Below are 18,968 nucleotides of genomic sequence, written 5' to 3'. Positions count from 1 at the left end.
CACAACTTCCCTGGGCAACCCATTTCAGTGCCTCACCATCTTTACGGTAAAGAACTTCTTCCTTATAGCCAGTCGAAACTTCCCCTGTTTAAGTTTTAATCTGTCACTCCTTGTCCTATCACTACAATCCCTAATGAAGAGTCCCTCCCCAGCATCCTTATAAGCCCCCCTTCAGATACTGGAAGGCTACTATGAGGTCTTCACGCAGCCTTCTCTTCTCCAAGCTGAACAGCCCCAACTTTCTCAGCCTATCTTCATACATGATCCAGTCCCCTGATCATCCTCATGGCCCTCCTCTGGACTTTTTCCAACAGTTCCATGTCCTTTTTATGTTGAGGAAACCAGAACTGCACACAATACTCCAGGTGAGGTCTCACGAGGGCAGAGCAGAGGGTCAGGATCACCTCCTTCGACCTGCTGGTCACGCTCCTTTTGATGCAGCCCAGGATATGGTTGGCTTTCTGGGCTGCGAGCACACTGAAGCTGACTCATGCTCATTTTCTCATATACCGACACCCCCAAGTCCTTCTCTGCAGGGCTGCTCTGAATTTCTTTTCTCTCTTCTCTGCCCAACCTGCAGCTGTGCCTGGGATTGCTCCCACCCAGGTGTAGGACCTTGCACTTGGCATGCTTAAACTTCATGAGGTTGGCATCAGCCCACCTCACAAGTGTGTCAAGGTCCCTCTGGATGGCATTCCTTCCCTCCAGCGTGATCAACCAAACCACACAGGTGGTGCCATTGGCAAACTTGCTGAGGGCGCATTCAATCCTACTGTCCATGTCAGCGACAAAGATGTTAAACAAGAACGGTCCCAGCACCGATCCCTGAGGGATGCCACTCGTTACTGGTCTCCAGATGGACATTGAGACATTGACCACAACTCTTTGTGTGAGGCCACCCAGCCAGTTCTTTATCCACCAAGTGGTCCATCCATCAAATTGATGTCCCTCCAATTTAGAGACAAGGATGTCGTGTGGGACAGTATCAGACGCTTTGCAGAAGTTCAGGTAGATGACACCAACTGCTCTACCCCTGTCCATTAGTTCCTTAGCCCCTTCATAGAAGGCCACCAATTTAGTCAGGTGGGATTTCCCCTTAGTAAAGCCATGCTGGTTGTCACCAAGCACCTTGTTGTTTTTCATGCGCATTAGGATTCCTCCCAGGAAAATCTGCTCCAAGATTTTGCCAGGCACAGAGGTGAGACTGACTGATCTGTAATTCCCTGGGTCATTCATTTTCCCCTTCTTGAAAATGGGGGTTATATTTCCCTTTTTCCAGCCATTGGGAACTTCACCTGACTGCCATGATTTTTCAAATATGACGGACAGTGGCTTAGCAGCTTCATTTGCCAGCTCCTTCAGGACCCGCGGATGGATCTCATCAGGTCCCATGGACCTGTGTTCATTCAGGTTCTTAAAATGCTCTCGAAACAGATCTTCTCCTACAGTGGGCCTAAGGTCTTCATTCTCACAGTCCCTGTGCCTGCATTCCAAGCCTTGGGTAGTGTGTTCAGAGCATTTGGCAGTTAAGACTGAGGCAAAGAAGTTATTCAGAACCTCAGCCTTCTCCAAATCCTGTGTAGCCAGCTCTCCTTATAGCTTCTGGAGGGGAGGCACGTTTTCCCTAGTCTGTCTTTTATTCACAATATACCTATAGAATCCCTTCCTGTTATCTTTCACATCCCCAGTCAAGTTTAATTCTAACTGGGCCTTAGATTTCCTAACCTGGTCCCCAGCTTCCCGAACAACATCCCTGTACTCTTCCCAGGCCACCTGCCCTTGCTTCCACCTTTTATAAGCCTCTCTTTTCCTTTGAATTTTCCTCAGCAGCTCTTTATCCTCCCAATTTGGTCTCCTGGCCCTCTTGCTGCACTTCCTTCTAGTTGGGATGCAACACTCCTGAGCTTGTAGCAGGTGATCCTTGAATATCAACCAACAGTCTTGGGCCCCTCTGCCCTCTAGGTCTATATCCCATGGAACGTTACTAAGCAGGTTCCTGAAGAGGCCAAAGTCTGCTCTCTTGAAGTCCAGGGCAGTGAGCTTGCTGCATGCTCTTCTCACTGTTCTGAGGATTTTGAACTTGAACTTCTCATGATCATGATGTATCTCATCAATACCTGGTGAAATTTTGTACCAGTTGTAAGAACTTCTTAGGTTACAAAACAAACTAATATTCTTATCTCAAATTTTATAGGCTGGAGAACTAAAGTATACGTGTGTTGAATGACCTAGTTGATCTAGTACACCAACTGTGAAACTAAATCCATGATCTCTGTGTTGAAGTGTAATGCTTCAAAAACTCTATTAAAAACCCTGAATTCCACAATTTTTAGCTTGATTGAAATTATACTTCCTTACTTTTCAGTCTTGCCTCAGCTTTTTTTCATCAGTTCTTAAGACCATGTAAGAAGAAGAATACACATTTCTTTAAGAGTTACAAAAAGAAAGATTGCTTCCTGAGCTATATTTTCAAGAGACAGATGTTCCACTGCAGCCCCTGAGCTATGCTAATTTGATTTCATTTTTTGTTTGTTTTTGTTTTGGATTTTTTACAGTTTTTAATAAAACTTTCTATGGGAAATTAAATGAAGCTTTAAAAACTTTCTTTAGAATTAGAGTTGCATTTTTCTGGGGAAGTAAATATGAAGAATATAGTATATTCTCTATAAAGAGAGAATTATTTTCCCAGCAGCTTCTTATAAAAATGTGAACAGAAGTCTGGCTGTTGTTGTTCATATACTTTCCTGCTCCTAGTGTTCTTTATTACTTTAATTATATCAACGATGATATGGAAACATTGACCCGAATTCTGAACTTCAGAAAGTATCCTTTACTAAAGCACAGAATCTTAATATAAGTGGTGTTGGCATGTATTGTTTGTCACTGTTGTTTGAGTACTTCATGGGAAATACAAAACCTTCTCATTTTTTTTTTTTTGACAACAGGAAATAAAATGAACTAGATGAAAACCAATCTCAATAAATATCTCTATATTTTTTAGTATACACATATATATGAATCTAAGGATGGTTAAACTATTTTAATAAAAACACACAATGAAAAGGACAACCTATGAATGTATATAGCAAATACCAGCAACATACCAAAATTTTTCTGAACTTATTTCAAATTAACTAGCTATGATCCATGAGCTTGATGTTTATTTTTGGTACACCTGCTAAAGATCAGCTTATTCCTCAGGCCAATTCAGAAATAAACAATGATTTAGAATTTGTTAATATTTTTGATATTATACCTTCCAAAATCAGATTTGTGTAATCAATTTTTCCTTGATTTATCAGCCTGCATATTGAAATTGTCTGAAATGCCCAAAGGATAAATTACACTGCGTAAACTAGGTAGGAAAGTGTGTCCACTGAGGTTCTACAATACTACCATTATTAGATTTAGTTTTTGTTGTTAATCAGGCAGAACTGGAAATAAGGTCACATGATGTTAAACTGAGTGATTCTTCCAAGCTCATTGAGACAAATCTAAAGGGGCTTAGTGAGATCTTAAATATGGGTAGAAACAATGAAATGATATTAAACTTTGAGAAGGTAGGATAATGCCTCCAGAGGAAAAATAATAAAAAAGACATTATTCTGGTAAGGCTGTATCTGAACCTGGGGGTGTTGTTGCACAGCCATCTGAATATAAGTTGGCAGTGTTCCCAGGTGGCCAAAAAGGCCAACAGCATCCTGGCCTGTGTCAGAAATAGTGTGACCAGAAGGACTAGGGCAGTGATCATCCCCATGTACTCGGCACTGATGAGGCCAAACCTTATCTCCCTCTACAAGTGCCTGAGAGGTGGCTGATCCAAGGTGGGTGTCAGTCTCTTCTCTCAAGTACCAAGCAGTAAGGCAAGAGGAAACGGCCTCAAGTACCAAGCAGTAAGGCAAGAGGAAATGGCCTCAAGTTGTGCCAGAGGAGGTTTATATTGGATATTAGGAAAAGATTGTTCATGGAAAGGGTTGTCAAGCACTGGAACACACTGTCCAGGGAAGTGGTTGAGTCAGCATCCCTGGATGTATTTAAAAGATGTATAGATGTGGCACACAGGGACATGGTTTCGTGGTGGATTTGGAAGTGCTGCATTAGTGGTTGGACTTGATGATCTTAAAAGTCTTTGCCAGCCTAAATATTTGTATCAATCTGCGACTCTATAAATATTGCATTTATTTCTGAGCATCTCACTCTTTGGAATGTTCAGAGAAATTGAAAAAAAGTTATTAAGGGGCTAAAGAAACTACCTTAATACAAGAGTATAAGGATTAATAATACGTATTTCCAACAAAGCCTGAAGCACACTCTTAATTTTGTTGTGTACATTTCTGTATTATGTTTACATACATAATTGGATTGCAGGAAGTGAAAAGTGAAGGACAAGTCTTGACTACCATTAAGTTCTCATTGTGCAATATACCTTTATATATATATCACTAAGAGTACATAGGCTGGACTAGTGGCATTAAGTGAATGACTTTAATGATTAAATGCTGACAATAGAAAACTGCTATTATCTAGGGAATATTATTTGCAAGTTATGGTTAAGACGTCTGATTATCAAATGACCTAGGGGACAGCACCTTTTACCAATACTTCCTCTCTTTTTCACAATAATGTACTGCTCAAAATTGTAATTATGCAAGTAATTTTGATTCAGCCTCTTTATGTAAATGAGTTTGAAAAGAATGTCTAATCGCTTTCATTTTGTAACAACAACTGTTTTTCAATCACAGCCAGAGAGCAGCTAAGCACCATGCAGCCATTTGTTTACTCCCCAACCCTGGTAGGATGGGGAGGAGAACTGGAAAAAAGGTAAAAGCCTATTGGTTGTAAAAAAAGTTTAATAATTGAAATAAAGTATAATAATAATAATAATAATAGAAGAAAGAGAGAGAAAGGAGTAAAACCAAAGAAAAAATGTTATGCACAATATAATGGCTCACCATCTGCTGACCAATGCCCAGCCAGTCCCTGAATGTGATCAGCCCCTCCTGGCCAATTCCCTCCAGTTTATCTACTGGACATGACATTCTATGTTATAGAGTATCTTTTTGGCTAGTTCAAATCTGCTGTCCTGGCTATGCTCGTTCCCAGCTTCTTGTGCCCTTTCTCACTGAAGAACATGGGACACTGAAAAGTCCTTCAGTTAGGGTAAGCATCATAGAATCATAGAACCATATAACAGTTAGGGCTGGAAAGGACCTTTTGACCAATGAGTTCCATGGACACCTCACCCTAGACCATGTTGCACAATGCTCCAACCTGGCCTTGAATGATACCAGGGATGGAGAGTTTACCACTTCTTTTGGCAGCCTGTTCCAGCACTTCACCACCTTCACAGCAGAGAGCATCTTCATTATGTCTAACCTGAACTTCACCTGTTTTAGTTTGAATCCATTACCCCTTGTCCTATCACTAGCCACAATTAAAACATCAGTGTAAGCCAAAACACAGCACTGTACCACCTATGGGGAAAAAAACTAACTCTATCCTAGCTGAAACCAGGACAACATATAACCAAATAGATTAGCTTGGATTTTGAGAAAAAATTGCATCCAAAGATATGCTAGGGACCTTCTAAATTCCAGTCCAGGACCTGGGTTCACACACCTGCAACATCCTACCTTTATATCTGACTCAGAAAAAAGATAAACTAACCTACACCCTATACCTTTTCATTACTATGGAAAGAGATCTGGACATGGGTCACAAACTGGAGTTGTTATCAAGAGGTGCCCAGTAAGAATGATGAAGCTCCAGTGTCCCTGCACACACTTTGCACACCCAAGCAGATAAATAAAAGCCTAGAAGTACTGGTCAATGAAATATGACAAAGCATATGGGAGAAATACAAGAAGTTATAAAGTTATTCCTCTGGGCTAATTTTGGCTAAGGAGCCCCTGTCAGGCAAAACTTTAAGATATTTTTTAGGGATTTCTTTTTTTTGTTTCCTTTTTAAAATATTTTTAGAAAGTCTGAAACAGCAGGTAAAATAATGCATTGTACAAAAGAAGCTATCGAACAAAATGTTTAAGAGCTTGCCAGACATGGTTGTTTGGTTCATTCTTAGTGATGAATTGAGATTTTAGGCAGGCATCACATCAGTTACTGTTTTTTATATTCTTTCTTGTATGTGAACTTTTCCCATTCCCTCCAAGGATTGCTAGGAATTGGGTTAGGGTTTAACCATGGGCTTCAATTTCAAGAAAGGCATTTTTGCAGAGTGGGAAAAAAAGCGTTACACTATATCTTTTGTAGAAAAAATCTCCTCAGAGAGGAACAAATGCAGCTGTATCACTGGTGTGGATCCTGATCTCAGATATACAAGCGGACAGAGGTATGCTGGTCTCATAGAGTGCTTCTGATTAATAGTGTCTGATTTGTTTGCATGGGTTTGTGTTTTTTTTTCTTCATTTACAGTGACAGTGACAGGGCCAGCATGTCTTGTGTTCCAGAGTCTGCAGTAAGAAGCTGAATGAAGGAGAAGAAAAAGAGTTAAAGCAAGGAATTGAAGCTTGGAGACCATGTGGCAACAGAGAGACTACTGTGAGAAACAATGAACAGGTTAGTCAAACCTGAGATTATGGAAAGAGCCTTCCTGCAAAGAAAAGATGACAGTGCCTGCTTCCACCTGGCAAAGTAATGTCTTAGCTGAAGTTGAGCCAAGAAGTAAGATGTGCCTGAAAGGATGCAGTCAACACAAGCAGACTGCTAATAATGCTTTTCATAGTCTTACTTAGTGATTTCAACATTTCTTTATTTCAAAAGGTAAAGCAGTTTAGCACAGAGGATACTTCTAAAGAAGAATAAGCAGGTTCTATGGTGAGTTGTTCAGGTTGCTGAAATTTTTGTTACAAGAAGTTTGATGTTACAGCTGGATTTACCATCCTCTTAAGGTTTTGGACTATTTGTGTATCTCTCTTTCCTGCGAGTTGCCTTCATGGTAGCCCCCATGAAACAAAGGGCTTTTTTCTTTTGTCTGAAAGGTTGATCCTTGGTCTGTCAGGCTGTTGCCACAAGCAGCAGTCATAGAGCTGCAGCTGCAGCAGGGCAGGCAGCTGATATTCATTTGACCATGAGACAATGTTACAGATTGTGTGCAGCAAAAATTGTATCTGATAGACAACACTCGGAAGGAAAAATTATTTTAAGATTGCTCTTAATTGGGAGCACAATCACCTGAGAGAAGCCTGCCTGATCATGCAATAGATGCTGAAAATCATTTTTATGGACCAAAAGTTATCAGAAAAGAAAACCCCCAAATAACTCCAAAACCCCAACCTCAAAGAAAACACATGGGAGAGAAATAATTCATCATAATCTGCTTTCAGCAACTCAACTGGAGTGGTAAACATTTACATAACAATGTGGCAAATGGAAACACTGATTTTAGAATTCTAATTCTGAGGCATTCCCAGAGACTCTTAATTATACTGCTGTCACTAGAGCTTGGATCTTTGAAACTTTTTTAGGTAAGACTTCCCCTTTTCTTTTTTTTCACCTTTTTTTTTCTTTCGCCTTTTTTTTTTTTTTTTTCTCCTGGGAAGGAGTGGCAAAAGCACCCCATTGTGATGGGTCCAGGGGCTCCATGCATCCTTGGCCATCTCAGGAGAGGGTACTTCAAAGAACCGAAAGGGTACCAATGGGCTTTTGGTATTGCTGCCTTGTAGACAAAGGAAATTAAGCAGCTGTCCACCTTGTCTGGTCTATCTGTTGTGGGTGGTGAGCAATTGTATTGTGCCTCACTTGTCTTTCTTGGGTTTATTCCTCTGTCTTTTTTATTTCCTTTTATTATTATTGTTACTATTAATAATAATAGTAACAATAATAATATTTTACTTTATTTTAATTAGTAAACTTTCTGATCTCAACTTTCTGGTTTTACATTTATTTTTTTTTAAATGCTTCTCCTCCTCATCCTACTGAGGGTGTGAGTGAGCAAGCAGCTGTGTGGTACTTAGGTGCCAGCTGGGGTTAAACCATGACATCAGCTGACACCTAGGCTGTACTATTGTATAGGTTTACTCCATTAACATTGGGGGCACTGGAAGTGACTGAGTACCAGCTACACCTTAAACTATTACACCCTCCCATTTGAACCTAAGCAGTCCAGTGAGTTTTCCACCTGGTTTACAGTTTTCCACTGAACTTATGGCCTACCTATCCTGTTGCTATATGACAATCTATGGTTGCTAAGGAATGCTCTCTTCACTGTGGGAAAGCACATCATCACTTTGCTTTATTCTCTTTTATTACAGCAGCCTATTGGTTCATGCTGTTTTTCTCTCAACATCCTCTGATCTGTACTTGTCCTTGGCTGACTAACTTTGACTACAGGAGTTGAGACTTCATAAGAAAGAAGGCGTGATTATTTTCCTCTTATCTTTTGTCACTATATAGATGAATAAGCTTTTATTTTCCATAACACTGAAGACCCCCATCACCAGTTCTTCACTGCGCGAGATGGTGTTGGTGATCAGAGGTTCTATTGCATACTGAGTTGAATGATATTTGTTGTTCTTTAAGTGAAGAAAAGAAATGGGGATATGGGTCAGACCTACTGCCCTAGACATAAGGCAGTGGCAGCTAGTTGTGGCTGAATATTTTTTTCATTTCAGTGATGAAATGTGGTTTCTGATTGTAGATGTCTGTGCAGTCCTGTGGTTCCAACCCTGGGCACAAAGAGGTGGTTTAGGGAAAATCAGTGATGCCCATTGCAAGCAGCCTTATTGCTGGATGACAATATACTAGTCAGCATCACTCCAAATAAATAATTTCTTCATTTCAGTCCAGGAGAGACCAATGAATCTGTCTTGATATTTAAAGTGCCTGAGGAGTAACTGAAGTTTTACAGGAAAAAACAACCTTTGCAGGGTCATCTCCCAGTCTGCCAGGAATCCTAATCAGTATTTTGAATGGATGTTCCATTTAGCTGAGATTCAGCAAGTGCATTTTTGATTCTCATTCAATAATTTGTTCTAGGTCCATGTCTGTTTGCAGCTTCTGAGGGCTTTTTATGGTGTTGGAGAGAGATTAAATGAGAATTTGCATGTAGTATAGAAATATCAAAAGTCCCTATGATGAGATATTATGGAATGGAGCATTCCTAACCATAGAGGTACTTGTGCATAGTATGGGATCAAGCCATGGCCTCAGAGTGGGGATATTAGTATGAACTGTATACCTGACTCCTGACGAGGGCTGCTGGTGAATGGGCGTACTATTAGATCAAAGATTGACATGAGATGCCAGTGTGCGCTTGCAGCCCAGAAGGCCAATCTTGTCTTAGGCTGTATCAAAAGGAGCGTGGCCAGGAGGTCAAGGCAGGTCAAGGGATGTCAAGAATTCTGTCGCTCTACTCTCGTGAGACCACACCTAGAGAACTGCATCCAGCTCTGGAGTCCTCAGTACAGGAAAGACGTGGATTTATTGAAGGGCATCCAGAGGAGGGCCACACAAATGATCAGAGGGATGGAGTAACTCCCCTATATAAAACAGTTGAGAGAGGTGGGGTTATACAGCGCGGAGAAGAGAAGGCTCCAGAGAGGCCTTAGTGTGGCCTTCCAGTTCTTAAAACGGGCTTATAAGAAAGATGAGGAGAGACTTTTTAGCAGGGCCTGTTGTGATAGGATGAAGTGTAACAGTTTTAAACTAAAAGGGGAGTTTCAGGCTGGATGTGAGGAAAAAAAGTCTTTACTGTGAAGGTGGTAAAATACTGGCAAAGGTTGCTCAGAGAGGTGGTAGATGCATCATCCCTGGAGACATTTAATAATGCCAGGGTGATGTGGCTCTGAGCAACCTGATCTAGTTGAAGACATCCCTGCTTATAGGGGGAGGGTTGGACTAGATGACCTTTGAAGGTTCCTCCCAACCCAACTATTCTATGATTCTATGACAAAATGAAAGCAAGGCATACGATATGGCCCAGAAATGATCCTTTTAGTAGGGTTCACCGAGCTGTGAATTGCTTGGGTGCAGTGTATCCAAAGTCATGATCTCAGAATGCCTGTAGGAGCCTAAGGGAGGCTTCCATCTAGATAGATGAAACCTGTCAGCACAGGGGGATGATGTAACTTCCATGTTGCACAGATGCGTTTTCAAAATGTAAGATCAAGCTACATTCTCAGAGAAAGAGATCAAAACATAAGGTAGCAATGGGATCTCAAAGCAGCTTCCTTGTTTGTTTATGACACACTATTTGCTTCACTCACCCTTGGATTCTTTCAAAGAGGGTTTAAAAGAGGTTCCAGTTTCCTTCTCTCACAATAATCTAGCCATTATTCTTGTCATGGAAGAGATTGAACTTGTGTTTTACAAATCTGAAAGTCTCATGGCCTCTGCCATGGAAACCCTGTAGTACTCTGGAACTATATCCATGACAGACTAAAGAGCTGGTAAACTTCCTTGTTGTATGGACAGGATGTCCTCTTGGCTCTAGTTTTCATTAGAACCTACACAATTTGCAGGTCACTTTCTTGCCCATACTGAAACATGCATTCAGAGATATTGCAGGTTTCAATACTAGTACGTGTAGCCTGTAAGGAATAGTGGCTTTCCCTGACAACACAGTTTCAATATAATTCCCTTGTTCTTGTTTGATTCATAACAGATACCTCTGTAAATTTGACTTAGGATGGCATAGATGTCTTCACAGCAGGTCTGGCTCTGATTCAACACTAGAGGTTAGACAGCACAAACTGATGTAATTTCATTCTAGGTAATCGCTGCTGAAACAATGCTAAAAAGCTCAATTTTATAACTTGTTTCAAGAAACACTGTGCCCCAAATCTGCATCTAAAGAAAGGTAGCAGCCATCCCCAGAAACATTCCACAGCAGTGAGTTTGAAGAGTGAGTGGTATGAGTAGAAAGCGTATGTGAAAAAGATTAGCTCTGACAAGGCCAGTAAACTTTTAGCATTGGCACAAAACAATGGAACCAATATAAACATGTCAACATGATTTCATAAAAATTCTGTTTTCCTAAAAGGAAGATAAAGGTAGCTTTTTCAGCAATTTAAATTAAAATCTGAGGGCACTCTTGAATTTAGTGTCATGCTTTTTATGGTCAGTATGGTCATTAGACTGCAGTGTAGAAGCTCTCCTGTTGAGAGAAGAAATACTCCAAAGCAGCCTAAAACTGAATAATGATGCAGTGAGGCCAATTGAATACTACTGTTTCTCTCTCCTATTTGCAAAACTGTGGTGCATTGCAGCTCAGAGAATTCCACTGCAATTTTCATAGCTTTATGAGTCTTCTTGGATTTTACTAATATAAAATGACAGATGTTTTGGAAGTGAGATATCCAACTATCAAAAGACATAAGGACAAGTTACAGTGCAAATTTTATACTCATGGTGTTACTGTATGCAAAAAGAAAAAAAATCTAATGGTGAGGATGAGAGAAAATGTAATGAGATGGGATTGCAAGTGTGAAGATGGAAAAAGTCAAAACAGGAGCTTTCATGAGCTAAGGATTCAGAAATCATTCAGTAGACAGCGCCTCCGCTCCCAAAAGCACACTTAGAGCAGACAGAAGAAAAATCTGGTTTGGATTTAGTGGTAGCTATATTTTGAATAGGATAGCTGTTGTTAAATGAGTGTTTTGAGTGAACATAAAAGGTATTAGTAAGAGCAGTTTTAATATGATTTATAAAGGCACAACTGAACAGAATTTGATGGATGAATTCTAGTCCACAATGGTGGACTAGATGGCACTTTCCAATCTTAACGGTTCTCCAATTCTATAACTCTTAGTTGTGGAATTTGTACATATTTAAACAATGGATGCAGACCAGTTACATGGGAAATCATTAAGATGAAAGATCAAGAAATACCATAACCAGAAAATGTTCCAGAGCAAGAAGGCAGTTGACAGTAGAGCTGAATAGGAATGATGTGTTTTCATAATGCCTTTGGGAGAAAACATTGCTTTGCCAACATCTACCTTCAGACTTCACAGAAAAGCTCATTGCATTCTAGCAGTATGTGACGGGATTATGTAAATATCATGACTATCATCTGCTTAGTCAAATGGGTAATGCAGTCGAAACCTTAAGTTATACAGCTGAAAGAGTTTAAAAAATAAAAAAATGTACATTACAGTAATGTTGGCAGCATCAATAGATGGTATAAAATTGAATGTGTTCTTGATACATAAAGCAATGCCAAGGGATCAGCTGCCTATTGGAATAGTTGTCAAGAGTCAAAACTGGGAGGAACATCTACAAATTTAGTGAAGGATTGCCTGAATGACATTTGGAGTAGAAGATGTGTGCTGCTATGAGGAATACTTGTCCAAGAAACATTCAAAGAATATCTGTCGGCAGCAGTGAAGAATACTATTAGAGGAAGAAATACTGATCTTGTCATATTAGAAGGAAAGATGTTACAACTGCAAGCCCTTTATACAGGAGACCATTCACTCTTTATAATCAAAATGGATGCTGGTATAGGATCCTGTTTTAATCCCTGCAAGGAAAATGAAGGAACCTTATGCCACATGGTTTTGACATTGGATTAAAAAAGGAAGAGATAAGACAAAGCTTGAAGTTGTAACAAAGAAGTTTAAGAAATGTTACTTTTCAAATCACATAGGTGAAACTGAAGATGATTTTTATGAATTAGAAAAAGAAAATCAGAAATATGAAGACATCAGAAGTGAGAAAAAATTCGATTATAAAGAGAATGACAGCATGAGAAATAATGAAGGTATGATATGTAAAAACTCAAAAGGCAATACTAATAAAATATGAGAGAAGGAAAAAAACTACTTCGTGGCCAGTCATTAATGAAAGGTTCCTTTATATTAAAATTAGCAGATATCTAATAAAATATTTTGTATATAGCCACTTATTTCAGGAGTTGATAAATTTAATACAGTACATTGTATATAGAGCTACACCATATCAGTGTTTTGTTCCACTAGACTGCAATGTGACAAGTTCAATACTAGCATATCTAAAGCCAGATTTATCATTTTACAACATGAGGGCTCCAGATCATGAAAGGTGTATACCTTCCAACATTTATCCTTTTATTTTCATGAATGTCTTATGAAACATGCACACAAACTTTTCTGATAAAATTATTTTTTTCTTGTAAACTCCATGTTATTTAACCTTTCAAAGATAACTTTGTTTCTGTGTAAACTAATGTTCAGCTTAAACTGAGTCCTGATAAAAGGCTAGAGCTCTGTGAGTTTAATAGAAAACATATAAGTATACTGTAACATATAAACTGTAGAGCACTTAGAAATACTATTTTTTTATTTCATATTCTCTCATATTCTTATTTTAAAAGCTAACTTCAATGACATCCAGCAATGATGGTTCAAGGGTCTCAAATTTGGAAAAAAAAAAAAATTTTTTTTAATTACTGTAATTTTGACCTAATTGCATAACACCCTAGATTTATCTGTTAGTTATCTGCAGGATTTCAGAATTTGTATTGCTTGTTCTATAAATGGGTTTCTCTAGTCTGTTTCATGTGAATTTTCCCAGTGCTAGCTTTAAGACTGTCTACAATCCTTTCTGTCATCTTCTAAATTAAAAATGTTTGAGACACTTTATTTAAACTGTTTTAATTTACCCCTTATTCTCCGTTGTTTCAGTTAAAGATTTAATCATGCAGTCATAGCCAGGTTGTCTTTTCTGGAAGCACTGTTCTTATTTGTGCTGAAGTGAGGTGCCAGAGGGTAGATTAATGTAAAATTAAAAAGAAACAAACAAATTGCAGTTTTCCAATCCACAGCAGAACCATAATGTAATAGATGGATAGGACACAGAAAGCAAGCTTAGGAGAACTCTTAAGATGCAACCATTCTGTTTTATAGAAAATTTTTTTCTGTTGAGGCAGACAATAACATTTGCTGGAATAAGAAAACCTTGCTTTCACTACAGGTGATATATTTATTTCATCTTCAGTTGCTATGAAAATAATCATACGCTTACCATAAAAAGAGAGAAGAGTTTTCTCAAAAGAGAAAACTGTTTCAACAATGGAAGCTTGCTACTCTTGTTATAATGTTTGTGTTTAGAGTTGAATGTGGTCTAAACAGCCCAAGCACCTCTGGTTTCCTCACATTCATTTAATGTGGTTTAATTCATGGTTTGTTGTGGGTATTTTATGCTGCATTGAAAACCAAGGAAAAAGAAAAATAAATTATGATTAGAGAACAGCTTTTGAACTGGATTAATTTGTCATCTGTCATAATTTTCTCCTATGTTCATCTCCCCTTTTTGTAACAACCGATCTTCCTTACCTGATTAAAACCAACGTCTCTCCAGCTGTATTTTCATTTTGTTTTGTATCCTTCCCTGTGTTTATGCAGAACAGCTTTTGTTTTACTTTATTTAAATAACAACCTGATCGTGTTCTGAGAGATGTAGCATTGTGCATTTCTAAACTGATTTACCTGTCTGTTAGACAAGAATTTAGTAATGGTATCAGGCATATTATCACTTCTTTAATTCAGGTGGAGAAGCGTATTAAAACTACTAGCTCATATACTCAGGCATCATAAAAAATGTGGGCAGCATTTACAGCTCAGTTCTATTTCTACTGTATATAATTTCACAGGCCCAAGTCAGGCATGGGATTTGGTGATGTTGGTGTTTGGATGTGTACAGATAAGATATTTGGGCAGGGACTTTGCTTCTGTCCAAATAACAAATATTCTTCAAGGTAGTGAAATAGTTGGGTAAATTTGGGGGTTATAAATTTTGCCTTCATTCATAACTTAAAATGATTGAAGTTATTTCATCTTAACTACCATAAAGGCACATTGTGAGGTTGGACATGAGCCAGTAAAGTGCACTTGCAGCCCAGATGTCCAACTGTGTCTTGGACTGCATCAAAATGAGTGTGACCGACAGGTCAAGGGAGGTGATTCTGCCCCTCTAATCTGCTCTTGTGAAACCCTACTTGGAGTACTGCATGCAGCTCTGGTGTCCTCAGTACAGGAAAGATATGAACCTGTTGGAGAGGGTCCAGAGAAGGGCTGCAGAAATGATCAGAGGGGTGGAGTAGGCTAGGTATGAGGAAGAAACTTTTTACAATGAGTATGGAACAGGTATATATAACAGGAACAATACTGGAACAGGTAGCCCAGAGACGTGGTAGATATACGATCCCTGGAAACACTTAAGGCCAGGCTGGATGTATTTCTGGGCCACATGATCTAGTTGAAGATGTTGCTACTCATTGCAGGAGGCTGGACTAGATGACCTTTGAAGGTCTCTTCCAACCCAAACTATTCTGATTCTATGATTCTATGACTTAAATATTGTCCTCTAGAGACATGCTGGTTTTGTAGATTGTTGCAATGTCACGATTTTAAGTCTGTTCCTGGGTATTTCTTCACTAATTTTAGTGTTCCTAATCCCCCTGAGAGTAAAGAAAAAATAAGAAATACATATTTTTGTATCAACAACAGTGTTAATATTCTGTTTCAAATAGCAATGACTATGTGCAAGACTGCTTCAGAGGGGCTCCAAGCAGCCCTGATCATATGATTTGTTTGACTTTATATTATCTATTCCCTTCTTTTTAACCTCCTATATTCTTCATTTTAAAAAGTTGATGCCTCTTGCCAAAGAAATATCACACCCCTCTTTATCCCTTCACTATTGGCCCTCATTCTGTTTGTTTTACTTGCTATGTAAGGTAACACTGCTATGGCAGCTTCTCCCTTAGTCATTAGTTAACCATTAGTTGACAAATTAGTTACTAGCAAGTCACTGGAAGCTACATACATAGCTACTGTATAGTGTTCTGCCCTTTTCACGTTTTTATCTTGTTAGTGGTACCTCAGTTCAAGTGGGTGATTTTCAAATGCATTAATCTCTTCCTATTGTTTGTAAAATCTTAAAATTCCTTTTCTTTCTATCTTGTCCATGGTAGCACAGGCTGGAACTAGCCACCTGTATAGATACACAATTAAGATGAGGTAACAATTAATCTTTCCTATTGTTCCCATTTCCCATTTCTATGTTTTGATTTGAAAAATCATCTTTCTTTTGTAATTTCCTTCTGTGAGATCATTAACAGATCAAATTTTAACATTTATACACATTCTGAAAGTTTGGTGGCATAAGACATTAAAAAAACTTTATGATTTATATTAATGATCTTTATTTTGCATTGAAAAAAAAATTATTAAATTCTGACTGGAGCTACTTAATGATCAGCATTCCTTATGTTCATGACGACTGAATTCTCCCGGTGTGCTACTTAAAAAAGAATGTAAATGTCCTTATCCTTTTTCCCTTATGCCAACAACAACATGTAATTGATGTGATCAGTCTGAAATGTTTTTCCACAGCTGAATGCTTTTCTTAAATTTTGACAGGTGTTAATTTCCCTTGGATAAGAAAACCTTAATTTACTGTCATCTAATAAGAAAACAGGTCTTGATTCAAATATCAGGATATAAGTGCTGTCTAAAAGCTGCTATGGTTCACTTGGAATATCAGGTCCTATCTCAAGGCATGGATCCAATTTGGAGATTGTGAGATAAGTAGCAAAGATTTCATAAAGGACTAACTATACCTCATAAACCAGTAATATTTCTTATTCTGGAAGGAATATTCTGGATAATAATGTAACATAAGTCTCAGTGTGCAGGAATATTCAAAGGCAGTTGTTGGAACAACTTTTTTTTTTCTTTTTATTTGAAATAAAATGTAAGTTTATATTCTTGAGGACTGATGGTCTAAGCCTGCAACAAATATCAGCCATACTGATAATAAGGAAACTGACACTAGGGTACTGCTAACATTTTGTCTCTGAAATTTTCTAAAGAGTGCCACTTCAACAGTGCTCCAAATGCTGATTTGTATTCTTGCATTATTTGTATAGTCTTAAATTTTTAGTCTGATTAAATTCAAAAGGGAAAAACTTCCAGTGCAATTTTCAGAATGCACTTTAACCTGAAAGTTTTTCTGTTATTTATAATATGATTTATTAGGTGTTTTTATTATCACCTTCAAATAACTCCTTTACCCTGTTAAATGGCTCCACATTGATCATCTGTCAGTAGAACTGCAGCTGTGTGCGTTACTGTATTTTTGTCCTTGTTATTGAAACATATTGTTGATCATAGTTTACTACTGAAATAACAGTAATAAATGAAAACTTTGGCATATATGCTTTTTTAAATTTCAACAGATGAAATGTTAATAGCTAGACTAGTGAATTCAAAGCAGTAAGACTTCCCGAGGTTCTATTTCTTCTGATTCTTGCAGACAGTCTGAAAAAATTCCAATCTATTGAATAGATCGCATACAGAAAATTTACAAATTAATGTGCTTGTAGAAATATTTCTTTTCAAGTTATAACAACATATAAGACAGTCTGCTTATTATTATACAGAATAATGAACTGAATTGCATACCAGGAATTAGATTGTAATATTTTTAAATCTGTCCCAGTGTACTTCTGGTTTCGATATTGCTTTCTAAATCTTATGCACATTAAAACATCTGTAAAAATCTTCAATCTATTTATCATTTTGATATAATATATTTACAACAAGGATCCTACACTTTCTGGAACTTTCATACCATTTATAAATATAATTTAAACAAAAATAAATAAGTTAGACGTTGAAATATACTACAATATGACATTTTGAGTCATTGCTTTTGGTGAAACTCTGTCATATCTTCTGTTGTTACATTACCAGAAAGGGAGAATGGAATTAGAGTTGTTACATTTCCAGAAAGGGAGAATGGAATTAAAGTACAAAAACAAGATTCCAGTTTAATTATCATGTCTCCAATGCAGATGTAAATAATGTAAATCTAAGAATTTTCTTCTCCATATTGTGTGTTTTGCAGTAGGTGATTTAAATTCCATATATCATTGCCGTGCTGGATATTATTACAGGAAGTCAAAATACATTCTTTCTCTGTCAGGAAGTGAGTTAAAATGTTTTCTTTTCCCTGATTACGAATAAACACAACTTTTTTCTTAGAATTCTCATGATGCTAGCACAACATACAGTGAAATGTAACACAGGTATATGTTTCAGAATAGGTATGATTAAATGGGTCAAATATCAAAGAATTCTATCTAGTCAAAGAATTCTATCTGGTCTAAATTTCTTAATTTCTTCAAGTTGCATTAAGGCGCATCATATATTTTGCAGACTAGATGAATGAGTATTATAGATTCTGAAGCTCAGCTAATATGAAGGAACACTGTCCTGGGTTTAGCAGTAGCAGACATTTTTCTCCTTCTTAGTAGCTGGTGCAATGCTGTGTTTTTGACTTTCGGCCTGGGAAGAAAGCTGATAACAATAATGTTTTTAGTTACTGCTCAAATGCTTAGGCTGACCAAGGACTTTGTGAGCCTCATGCTCTGCCAGGGAGGAGGGGAAGCCGGGAGGAAGCAGAGACAGGACACCTGACCCAAACTAACCAAATAAGTATTCCATACCACAGCATGTCATGCTCAGGATGTAACTGAGAGTTACCCAGAGCGCTAGGGCTTCAGGGTTGGATGAGGTATTGGTCTGTGCTTGGTCAGGCTGGGGGGGGGGGGAGTTATCGGTTGGATGGTGATGAGATGTTGTATTCTCTTCCCTTGTTATTTCCTTTATCATTATTATCATTGGTGGTAGCAGTAGTGATTTGTATTAATCCTTAGTTACTAAACTGTTCTTACCTCAACCCGTGGGAGTTGCGTTCTTTTGATTCTCCTTCCCATCCCTCTGAGAGCAGGGGGAGGGCAACAAGGTGGAGGGAGTGAGAGATCAACTGTGTGATTTATAGCTGACTTTGTTTAAACACTTAACAGTTCTTTCTGGCACCCAACGGGGTTGAGATAACAACAGATCTGACCGGATTAATAGTCACTTGTCACAGTGCTGATTTATTGGCTCTCAGAGTTGTTCCTCTTGATCTCACAGTTTCAGAATGTTGTAACTTACTTAGAGCCGGTATTCTCCGTGTTAGTG

General features: G+C 38.2%; 1 protein-coding gene across 1 annotated transcript in view; it reads left to right on the top strand.

Annotated features, from left to right (window-relative positions):
• The first annotated feature begins 9,344 nt into the window (after window positions 1-9,344).
• Window positions 9,345-18,968, top strand: part of LOC134173183 (uncharacterized) — a 163,393-nt gene continuing 153,769 nt past the window's right edge. Inside the window, exons 1-2 of the mRNA XM_062636959.1 lie at window positions 9,345-9,516; window positions 12,605-12,718. Of these exons, the coding sequence (XP_062492943.1) occupies window positions 9,345-9,516; window positions 12,605-12,718 (286 nt within the window). The remainder of the gene's footprint in view (window positions 9,517-12,604; window positions 12,719-18,968) is intronic.

Source organism: Pezoporus occidentalis, unplaced genomic scaffold (genome assembly GCF_034315485.1).
Source record: "Pezoporus occidentalis ecotype Australia unplaced genomic scaffold, CSIRO_AGI_Poc_V1 ctg5, whole genome shotgun sequence".
Taxonomy (NCBI): Eukaryota; Metazoa; Chordata; class Aves; order Psittaciformes; family Psittacidae; genus Pezoporus; species Pezoporus occidentalis.
The sequence above is the reverse complement of the archived record's forward strand: the minus strand, read 5'-3'. Positions and strand labels throughout refer to the sequence as shown.